This window comes from Notothenia rossii, assembly GCF_949606895.1.
Source record: "Notothenia rossii genome assembly, chromosome: 11".
Classification (NCBI taxonomy): domain Eukaryota; kingdom Metazoa; phylum Chordata; class Actinopteri; order Perciformes; family Nototheniidae; genus Notothenia; species Notothenia rossii.
Genome location: NC_136910.1, coordinates 34,648,016 through 34,659,813, shown reverse-complemented (window position 1 = coordinate 34,659,813; position 11,798 = coordinate 34,648,016). Strand labels below are relative to the sequence as shown.

The 11,798-nt window shown below is 42.2% G+C and overlaps 1 protein-coding gene across 1 annotated transcript; it reads left to right on the top strand.

Moving 5' to 3' along the window:
• Positions 1-535: 535 nt before the first annotated feature.
• dolpp1 (dolichyldiphosphatase 1) lies at positions 536-7,628 on the top strand. Its single transcript, XM_079657960.1, has 8 exons — positions 536-713; positions 3,347-3,447; positions 3,594-3,678; positions 3,982-4,081; positions 4,490-4,588; positions 5,037-5,165; positions 5,284-5,373; positions 6,382-7,628. Exons 1-8 carry the CDS (start codon positions 638-640, stop codon positions 6,416-6,418), a joined length of 717 nt encoding a protein of 238 aa, XP_079514086.1. The 5' UTR covers positions 536-637; the 3' UTR covers positions 6,419-7,628.
• The last annotated feature ends 4,170 nt before the right edge of the window (positions 7,629-11,798 follow it).

Sequence of the window (11,798 nt, the reverse complement as noted above, 5' to 3'; positions counted from 1 at the left end):
TCTCCAGTCAAAGAAGTAGAATCGTGTTCCCAAGCTAGCATCACTGTTAGCATCGAAATCGCTGTGTTTACACCAGTGCCCGTCTGAATGTTTACATCGGTTTACACCGACAGACGCTGTGCAAAAGACTTCCGGCGGAAATGAAGTGCATTTGTGTAGGGTTATGGCGCTACCCGTGTTTTGGCGCGTAAACTTGTCTATAGGGTTACAAGTAGGCACATTTTCTATACATTCAATTAATTATTATTTATTTGTACTAACTGTTTGTAATTTAATTTGCTATTTTTGGGTCACTCAATATAATTATCTGTCGATCAAACTGTATTATGATTACTATGTGACTCCAAATAAAGAATACAAATATAAACATAGCCTATAGACCTATATATTAAATTAGTAACTCGATAATTATTTGTTTTTTCTGAATGAGTACAGTTACCTTACATGAAGTGCTGGACTATTGTGTTTTTTTTAGTTTCCTTCAATAATTCTTCTCTGTGGGTAAAATATATTCTCTCCGGTGATCTGCGGGGATTGGACGGCGGCTCCTCTGCCGGGGACTCAGAGCTCCGCTCCCGGATTGGTGCGACACGTGTCTTGGGCGTTTCTTCACTTTGCCCGGTTGTGTCCGGGTAAGATGGCGTTGGAAGAGCAGTGCTCGGCACCACCTCAATGGCGGTCCATATCTCTGACACACGTAGAGTTCCCGGAAGGTACGTAAACCAAACATAGTTCTTTAACTAATGAGGATGTTAACCACTGCGAATTTTTATAATTTCCGTGTGTTTTCGCGCTGCTGAATAAACACGGCCGTTGGTGATACTGCCAAATAGTGAGACAGTGTAGAACGTCGAGCCCAGCGAGGAATATAGCCCCGGACTGCTGAATTGTGAGACAGCGACGCATGCGCAGTCGGAGTTAATGTCCACAATGAAGGCTAGCTAGCCTGTTAGCTGCCGTAATATCGGTCTTCATATATTTGCTCACCATTAAGCAAATATTCCGCGTGCTGCAGGAATTATTTCGCACAATTCAAGCATACTGAACACTCAAATATAATGACTCACTGTAGTGGGAATAACTAGCTATTTCGTGCGGCTAATGGAGCTAGCTCTTTGGCCTCATACAGATTAGTAAATTAGCTAGCATTAACCACGTTGCACAGAGATGTCTGAAATAACAACGTAAAATAATGTGGTGTGTTAGTTATCTAAATGGTGGTTTTGCTTTTTAGCCACAGCAGCTTCCTACTGCTAAATATTTCAACCATCCGGGTTCACTGAGTCCCTAAGTGTCACTCCCACTGTTATGCGACTTTACTGGGGTTTATAAACTTTAACATCTTTAAACAACACTGAATCCGTCTGCAAAAGTGCAACGTAGATATTTGAATCTCGCCAGGTTTTTGGGCCGAGTAGACACATTTGCAGTACTCAGATCTTGTACTTAAATAAAGGCAGAAATACCTTGAGTGTTACAAGTAAAATAACTGCAATCAAAATGTCACTCAAGTAAAAATATACTTAAAGAGCAACTTGCAGGTTAGAGACACCAGTGAATAAATGTGTAGGAAAATTATGTATGCACTAGATTGTCCATAAAATATACATAAATATACACTACAGTGACATCTGGCTTCGTTTTTGTAAGACATTTTTGCTTCCGCATAAAAAAAGCCTTCCCGCGTGTGACGTAACATGGGGGAGAGCGGCCGGTCTAACGTAGTAATAAACATGGATCCCAATGCTAGTTTTGACACAGAAGAGGTTGAAAATAAATATTCGAATGCATATGACGGACCACAACAATATAATTATGAGCCTGCTAGGCGTCCAAGAGACCAGGAGCCAAGGATTAGAAGAAATAACGGCCATCGGAGAGAAATGGAGGAGTGAGAAGAATCAGCTACAGTTAATGTTAGCTAACATCAGTCACATCACAACATTGTGAAGTTAGCAATCATATATCAGGCTATATCTAAAGTAGTATTGATAATATAGTAACGTTACTGGCAGGACTGTTGATACTGATCCATAACAGAAATGAATGCGGAAGTATCAGCCGTATCTCGCGTCGCTAAAACATCCAGGTGTGAGAAAATAGCTATAATGATGCCCTGAACTCGAGCCGAGGGCATCCACAAATATTAATAATTCGAGAGAAGATCGAGAGTTTTTATCGCATGAAATAACGTTGGAGGGGCAAAGGAGTCTGGTAGGACTCTTTTCGGAGTATTGAAGATCGTTTCCCCGGCATCGTTGGACAACACGGAACGTGCGCGATTTAGACACGATGAGCAGGGGGGGTTTTAGTGGAGCACGCGCGTGAGCTGCGAGCGCCGGAGCCTCGCCAAACTGAGGCTCCGTGGTAAACTGTGGTAACATGAAGAGCCGTTTGGGAGCCGAAACAGCCGGCGCTTTAAGAGAGCCAAGCCAAATGATCCGGCTCACTAAAGTAAAAAGACAGTATAAAGGGACGGCTCAAGTCAACCCCCCCCCCCCCCATCACAACCGCTCAAACCAACTACAAACTACTACCACGGATTGGGCAGAGAAGGAGTCCGAGAAAGTTGCTCCCCCATGTGACGTAATATGACGCGTTTGATATTTTAAAAAAAAGCAGTTTTTAGAAGCAGAGCTCAAAACGGCTTCTTTCCCTCTGGATTCTTGCCCTTATGTCTCGTAGAACATATCAAATCCTGCATTAACTTTTTTAATTGTAATTTTCAGGCAAGGTTAAGCATAAATCTAGTAAAAAAAAAAAAAACCCTGCAAGTTGCTCTTTAAAGTACCAAAAGTAAAAAATACCCGCTATGCAAATTGTCCCTAAAGCCTGATTTAAGTGTTGAATATAATTCAAATCATTAATCAACATTTGAAAAGTTACTAACGGTATTACAATATTTACCTCTGAATTGTAGTGGAGTAGAAGTTCAAAGTAGCATAACCTTCTCTTAAAATTGTACTTAAGCACAATACTTGAGTAAATGCACTTAGTTACTTTACACCACTGCACATTTGCCTACGAGTGTTTACAGTATTATAGTACAATGCCAAGGGCACACGTTTCTGTCAGAGACTTTTATGCGGGCCTACTACATTGGCGACACTGAGCACTTTTTTGTGTCAATCCTAAAAGTAAATATGGACCATAATCCCAGATCAAATGCATGATGAGAGGTCCTGAATATGTTGTCTTCAGTGATTGTAATGTTATTTTAAATGTCTGTGTTTGTTACAATTGTTATAATTTCATATGTTTTGGTGTTGCAAATGGAGCTGCTGTGATGCAGGTAAAATGTCAGACTATTTCTAAAAAAGTGGTATCTATATAATGTCTGTCTTAGGTGATCTGACGGGACACATGCTGGCCTACATCAGTCTCTTACCCATAGCAGTCCTTGTGGGTTTTGTCACACTCATAGTGTTTAAACGGGAGCTGCACACGGTGAGTTCTGCACATGCACTTTTAGCACCACTTTAAAAATAGTTTTGTCACACTGTTAATTGTCTCAAAGGACCCTGAAGTATGACGTCAGGCAGGCCAGAAATGTGTAAGCACTCAAGTGGTGAACTTCTTTTTATTTTTTACAGATTTCCTTCTTCGGTGGGCTCATCCTGAATGAAGTTGTGAACTGGGTGCTGAAGCACATTTTCAGAGAGCCGCGCCCATGTGCAGGTGAAGTGAAGGAACAAGCTGCTGACTTTATGTTTGGTGATCAGCGCTGAGCATCACTGCAAAATCATAAATCAATTGTGAAATTAGTTCCATGTCAAAGAAAACAATCTCTCTGGCATTCAAACAATTCAAATCCAGTCTATGCAAATATTCATCAAATGGATTAAATTGTGTCCAACCAGCAACCTTATATATATGTATAAAGTTAAAGAGTAAGAGACGCACACTTAAGCTTCGACTTGGGTGTTTTGTTTATATGTAATTGTGGTCCATATTGAAAATGTTTTTTTGTTTTTTTTTCAGGAGCTCACACAACCCTGCACACAGAGTATGGGATGCCCTCCAGTCATTCCCAGCTAATGTGGTTCTTTGTCGTTTACTTCTTTCTTTTCCTTTATTTAAGGTGAGTTTTGTCTTTGTATTTGGAGAGCTTTAAAGGGTCGAAACATGAAGCTGCGAAAGTTTAGCAACTTGCTAATATAATGTTCATGTCCCAAATCTCATATTTTTTGTTAATTTCTACAATTGAAGAATTTCATTAAGGTTAATAGCTAAAAAAAAAATAGATCTAGACAATAATAACTTTATGTTGGCAACTCTGTTTAAAAATGGTGTCATGAATGCATGCATTGTATAAGTGTTTGATGAAATCATATTCGTGTGAATAAAGTGTGTTTATAAGCATGTGTTATTTACATGTTTATTCCAGCAGGGCATGTATTTCATTATCTAATTTTTGATTATCACTCATTAGGTGCGTTCCATAAGGTTGTGGTTCGGTGAGAACTCATGCTGATTTCTTTTTTTCCAGAATGCATCAAACGAACAATGCTCGCTGTGTGGACCTGCTGTGGAGACACATTCTGTCCATCATCCTGTTGGGCACAGCCTTATCAGTCTCGTACAGCAGGTAGGGCTGCAAGTCATTTTTAATATCAACTGAACTGACAATTATTTTCTTGTCTATAAAAAAAAATACCGAGAAATATTCCTGATATTTTGTTTTACCAAATGTCCAAAAACCCAAATATTTTCTATTTGCCACCAAAAAAAACCTGTTAATTATTAATGGGTTATCCAAATTCATGTAAAGGTCTACTGTGAAGTGTGAATTCAGTAAATGTTTTTTTTAAGCTTTAAAAATCTATGAAGCTCGTGAAACTATGGCATTGGTGGACAAGAACATTTATATTATGGTTTCTGTGTTATACTTTGACTTAAAAGCAAAATGGTGCTATTTCCTGTCTAAATATTTCTATAACTAAGTGTGAAACTATTTAAAGTGCATGCTACTAGACTTAGTTTAACAATCAAGACACAATTTGTATTTTCCTGAACATTATTTTTCTCCGCCTCAGGGTCTACCTGTTGTATCACTCCTGGAGCCAGGTTTTCTATGGCGGAGTGGCTGGTTGTACAATTGGCATAATGTGGTTCTTTTTCACACAAGAGATGCTGACACCATTGTTCCCCAAAATAGCAGCCTGGTGAGTAGTGCTCTCTTTTCTCTCTGCCTCCTTCTTCTGTCACAGGGGAAGACGATTCGTCTGCAGCCTGAATAACTAGATAAAACCGTCTGTTCATTTGTTCTCTCCCAATTTGTAGGCCAATATCAGAGTACTTCCTGGTGCGAGACACAAGTCTGATCCCCAACATCTTATGGTTTGAGTATACAGTGACCAGATCCGAGGCAAGGTAAGATCATTAAGAACACTCTACACCACATCAGCACCATTTAGGCCTGATCACAATTAAAAGTAGCACACCAGCCTTCACCTGTGTACACATTTTGAAGTCCCCTAAATCTTCCAAATTGACACAAAGAAATCAGCCCACAGACAATACAAATATTGGCGCTTTCTGTTTAAAACTGCCATTTTTGATCATGAAAATGTCAGAAATTAACTCGGCATCCTCAATTACCCCCAAAACCATTACCAAATTGGCCAAGCCATTTTTTAACTATTGTCCCCATCGGCTTTAATGCTAATTGTGCAAATTGCCCAACATAGGCTAATTTAGCATCCGGCAGTTTCTATTTGCTGTCGACCCGTACTGTACATTTCTATCATAAAACCTTTCCGGGTTCACAATAAAACTCTGAGCAGGCAACTAGACTATTTAAATGCAGGGTTACATTTTACCACTAGTTAGTCACAATCACTTCCAGAGCTTCTTTATTTTTTCTCTGAACTGTGCCTTTATCTCCCCTGATATTGTGTTCCCAAAATGGAACATCGTTTATTGATTGGAAACCGCTGTAATAGGTGGAAGAGGGGGGAACACTTTCCAAGCTAGCTAGTCTGTTTTCGGTTACTTAGCAAGGTTGTTAGCTCATTTGCTAACAAGATGCTCCCATTTTATTTTTAAAAAGTATTTGTACCACCTATGAACTGTCTGTAATTTGTTTGTCATTAATATAGCAGTTTATTCATATGCAGAGGAGGTTAAATAAGAAGTCAATAAGCTGCATTAGCTTTCCTCAGTTTAGACCCGTTAAGTTCACCAGATGCACTTTTTTTGCAAAACTTTGTTGTGAGTATAGCTTGTCCCTGTTAGCAAATGCACTGTATGCTGCGATTCCATTGATATAAATCCAATAACTGTCTTTTGAAAATTAGATTTGACCATGCCTTAAATATGTTTGAGGCTGTTGCATTGGTTTTGTGATTCGATCCTTTTTTTGTTTTTGATTCACTGTAGGAACAGACAACGAAAGCTTGGAACAAAACTTCAGTGATCTGCACAGCTCCTCTTGAAACTTGATTTTAGGACCACATACACAAATACATACTCGTACACACACACAAACAAAATGCTCGCTCGACAAACACACTGGACTGACGTGGTTACGAGGAGAAAAGGGTGGAAAGCTTTTCCGGGCGGCGACAGTTCCTGGAGTCCGTCCACAAACGCTTCCTTGTACAGCTTGCCCCCAAAATGCTCCTCAATGCATGCAAGACTGTGCAAGAGGCATACTATTTAATGATAGATTAATATATATATTTTAACTATAAACGCACGCTGACAGTAACTGTGTACTGTAAGAGATTCAAGGATTAAAACAACAAACAGGGAGACATAGATTCAATTCGGTGGGCGTCATTGCAGCATGTATTTAGTGATTTCTTTTTTATATTCGGATGTATAGCAGCTGGGGAGGGGGGTGGTTATGGCTAGGTTGGGAGTATGTGGAATTAACCATTTTTCATTGTTATATAATAGAAAATGAGAAATTTCAAAAAATTGGTTATGATGTAATATAAACAAAAATGTGCACTTTGTGAAATTTACAGTTAAGAAAACCCCTGACTAACACTAGTTATATGTTAAGACCCTCCCCCTCTTTTCCCTCCTCAGTCTTTGCTTTGTGTCTATGACTCCAAAGCTAATCTGCAAGCCGCGTACATTTCCTTTGTACTATTGAGCATCAAGGTTTGTGCTTTCTATTCATATCCACGTGTGAGGACTATGAGACTGATTCACAGCGCTTCAGTTCTGTTTCCTTTGTCCAACACTTCTGGACTGAGGTGGAGTTTTGTATCTAAATGCCTCGCACACAGTAGCAGCCTGGGAACAGGATTTCCTTTTTTTTTATTCCATCAGTTTCTTATCTCCTTTTCTTTTTACCTGCATTTCCAAGATTACATTCCATATCATTTAGTGAGAAAACATTCATAAAGACTGCTGAGGGGATATGTTTTCTTTTTGTATTATTTTTAAAGAAAGGAGTTTAAAAAAAGAAGCCCTCAGGTCAGTCGTAGCATGTGATTATGCTTCAATCCTCACAGCTCACAGCAGCTAACGTTGGCAGCTGTCATGTGGGGACAGAAGCTGATTTAAAACTGTCATATCATTAGCTCCGCAAAGGGAAGTAGTTCTCTTAGTTTGGTTTTGTTTTTTTCATGTGTAACCTATATCGGGCTGAATAAAAATGTGTTTATGTACAAGAGATGGTTCATGTCTCGTGCTTTGAAATACAGTGGTATCTTTTCAAATGCTATTTATCTTTTGAGAGTGTTTTCTGTTGAGCAAATGTGGCACTTTATCAGATGTAATGATGGTGGACTGGCTGTGTGCATCAGTATCATTCAGTTTGATGGCAGCAGGGCTGTAATCCCATCAGTGTCTCAGTTCTGCTCCATTACCCACTCCCAAAGTGAGGATGGAGATCAAATGTAGTGATAGAATAGTGATGGAAAGATTTTCATCTGGCACCTGTCACTGCCTTTTTAGGAATATTACAGCAGTGCAATATAAGCATTTAACGCATTAAAAGCTTGCAAAAAGATATCAACAAAGAGCAGTACAAATGTTTTCTGATTGTTTGTAACATTTGATAAGAAGCACTGGAGAAAGTTTAGCTGATGCCATTTGTTTTTGACGGATTTGAGTAATTAATATAAGTAATACAAATGTATATTTTTCTGATATCTGATAACGCAATGGTGTAACGTAATCAAAAATATCTCCATGCTTACATAGGGGGGGATTGAGTGTTTACACCACATTTTATGAGAACCTGTACAATAATTGTCTACAAAGAAATGCAAAATAGCTGCAAACGTTTGGCATTGCCACAATGCAAGCAAGGCTAAAACAAAATGTCATTTTAGACTGCAAAATAGATTTGATGCGCTTAAAAAGCATACAATGCAACACTTTGTGCCCAATAGAAATGTCCTGATGTGATCTAAGGTAGATAACATAAATGTGCATAATCCATATAATCCTAATTGTTATGGAAAATGTGCAAAAAATATAACACAAATATAGCCTTATTTGTCAGAGAGGGACTATCTCTTTATGGGCTAATCTTGTTGACAAAGAAAACATGTTCCTGAGTTCACTACGAATAAACTCTGCATTCTCTCTGAGCTGAACACTGCTGGAGGAAAATACTTCAGGCCGCTCCTACAGAAACATCTGCCCTATTTAAACGACCTATTCCATTTTTGATCCACTTTTCAGGTCTAACCTCAGGCTATCCCCAAACACCCGCCGGGAACGGCCGTAGCCTAGATAAGAAATGAGAAAGACCTCAACCTATTTCCGTTTCTCTCGGACCTGCACTGTGAAACCTTCTTTGGAAGAGATGGTTGGAGCTGGTGGTCAGATGTGTGTTTACTGGCAGATTTGTAATCCTTATCTCTCACTGTTATACAAACAGAAAGGCTATAGCCTACTGTAGTGCCGAGAGATAGGGAGTCAGAGGCGGTGCAAGGAAGGTGCAAAAGATTGCGAAGTTAGGAGGGCACACAACATAAGTAAACGCATAACATGTCCGTGTGGGAACAATACCCCCAACTGTAGTTCCATGTATGAATTATGTCCCAGTGTATTAATAGGTGGTCATCATACAAGCCCCCCCCCAGAATTCGAACATGGAAACAAAAAAAATCCTCGTGCCCGGGAGGAAGCACCACAGGGGCCGAGGAGGGTGGTGTCGCAGGTGAGGGCCAGGTCATGGAACGGGCCGACGAAAGGGGGGCCGCAGGAGGCGTCATGGCGAACGAAGAAAACCTCCACCAGACGTAAAAAACCGGGTCGCTGTTCTGCGACGTGGGAACGGGCGTCAACAACCCGGTGGTCCCCAGCAGGAAAGAGCGCTGCCCGGCCGCAGGTGAAGGCACAGCGGTGGCGGGTATGACATCTCCGGAAGGACGGAGCGGAATACCAGGAAGGCAGGATCAGTCTCCCCGGGAGGAAGGAGCGCAACCCGGCCGCAGGCAGACGCGCAGCGGCGGTGGGCACGAAGTCCTCAGCAGGCGTTCAGGTATCCCCGGGAAGCAGGAGAGGCAAGACAGGTTCCGGAGCGCGCCACCCACGGGCCGATGGCAGCATGGGCGACGTCCGAAACCGTCGAGGCGAGACGGGGTCCAGGAGGGCGCCTCGCTACCCAGGCGCCGATGAAAACGTGAGTGGCGTTTGGAACCGCCGTCGAGGTGGTGAAAAAGATGAATGTCCACACGAGGTCAACCGGCTGGTCGAACCTCCTCTCCGTCACCGGAAAAAATTGTTAAGTCAGATGTTAACAGAAATATGTCAACGGCAGTTAACAGCTAGCCGTTAGCCTCTAGCTGGCAGCCATGGTAGCTGCTAGCCGCCGTTAGCCCCACGTGGTTAGCCGCTAGTCGTCGTCAGCTAGCGCAGCCAGGACGTGCAGCTGCACTTGAAGAAACAAGCCCACGAGGTAGCAATCGGTTTACTGGTCGTCCCAGCAGGTCGTGCATCGTCCCCCTGTAGGATGTAACGGCCCGTCTACACAGCAGCGTTAAAACATCTTCCAACGCTTCTGCCCATTCACTTTGAATGGGGCGACGTCACGTTGCCTCGCTTTTCGCCGAACTGCATTGTGGGGAACCAAAGCGAAGATTTCCAGGATTTTCAGGATTCAAAAGTTGAGCAATGTTCAACTTTTGAAGAGGTGAAAGCGTCAGCCAATCAAATCCTGTTTATGCAAATCTGACAGTACAAGCGCTAGCCAATCAAACCGCGTGTAAGCCGAGAGAGACAGACCGCAGTTAATTTCCTCATATTCCAAACGAGAAATTACGGTAGCAAATCACCCGGTTCTTTACGACCAGTAACTATTTACCGGGATACAAACCGGAGGAACCAGGCATGGAGGGAGGTGGCAGAGACAGTGGATGAAACTAGTAGGTTTTCGCCTGTTTGGGGAGTTTATATATATATGTATTGCTCGCATAAAATTCCCGGGGTTTTTTGCTATGTATGTCGGGGGCGGGATATTCATGTGATTGGTTGTTGGTCGCGTTGCTCTCAAAAAATCCCCAAGCTTTCAGACACGCCCACCTCCAAGATTTTCAAGATTTTTTTAACGCTGCTGTGTGGACGGACCGGAAGGCTGATGCGGGAATGGCGAGCAACGTCCCCAGCTCTTCTGCGGGGCGCGCACCGAGCCTCAGTCCGCGTGCCGGTGGAAGCCACGGACGATTCCAAAAAATCACCGGCATTTCGAGAAAAAAACTTTTGTTCTTTTTGCCGTGTTCAGGTCCGTCCCGGAAACTTCTCGACACTTTGTCGGGGTCACCAGTGTAGTGCCGAGAGATAGGGAATCAGAGGCGGTGCAAGGAATGTGCAAAAGGGTACTTTATTAGAGAGTAATTAAGGTCATGTTATCCGGTTGCAGTCCGGGAAGAAGAGAGTGAAGTAGTGATGTGTCGGTCGCGAACGAGCCGATTCTTTTGAACGGCTCTTTGGTATGAACGAGGGGAACCGAGTCGTAGTTGGTGAGAGCCGTTCTTTTTATTGTTCAATCGTTGGTCCGCACTCACTGCCAAAATCCACTCGCCTTTTTAAAAAGCTTGGCTTTGTTCCCCAAACGTATTCTGTGAAGACCCGCCCCTACTCTGATTGGTAGGTTTCAGCACGAGGAGTGAGATGGGGTGGGTCTTAATGGAATACGCGCGAGAGAGAAATCATAACAAGTGGTACAGGACAGATAGACGTCCCATGTGTTTTGCGGATAGATAATGAGTCAAATGCGAAAAAGCAGCAGTATTTGGATGCACTTTAAACAAAATCCAGGCAGTGATAAAGCAGAGTGCACCATTTGTAAAGGAAAAATATCATTTAAAGCAGGGTCAACCAATAATCTTCATCACTACTTAAAAACACAGCATCCAACGGTGCAAGTGGCTGAGCTGAGACAACAAGGTTCCAATAATAATGACGGAGACGGCGCCAGTGCTTCTGCTGGAACCCCGACCACATCAAGTCAGTCATCATCTGAAATTACCACTAGGCCAACATTAGTGCCTGGCCAGGCACCAAGCTCTCATAGAACCACTGGCACAATACCTAAAACAAAACAGACTCATCTCCACAGTTATGTAGCACCTGTCATAACCCCAATGAGACAAGGTAAGATAGATGAAGAGCTTGTTAAAATGATTGCAACTGACTTCCAGCCATTCAGGATTGTGGAAGACAAAGGATTCAAGCGATACAGCAATGCTCTCAACCCTTCCTACAGTCTTCCATCAAGGAAGACAGTATCCCAGACAATTGCAAACATGTATCAGAGAGAAGCAGCATCACTGAAGGAAAAGGTGTCTAAACTGTCAGCAGTTTGCTTAACTGTAGACTGTTGGACA

Bases quoted from the DNA above. Each gene is read 5' to 3' on its own strand.
- dolpp1 (XM_079657960.1), top strand. From the start codon at position 638: ATGGCGTTGGAAGAGCAGTGCTCGGCACCACCTCAATGGCGGTCCATA. The intron at 3,448-3,593 runs GTGAGTTCTGCA...TATTTTTTACAG, and splicing joins TTAAACGGGAGCTGCACACG to ATTTCCTTCTTCGGTGGGCT. The intron at 4,082-4,489 runs GTGAGTTTTGTC...CTTTTTTTCCAG, and splicing joins TTTCTTTTCCTTTATTTAAG to AATGCATCAAACGAACAATG.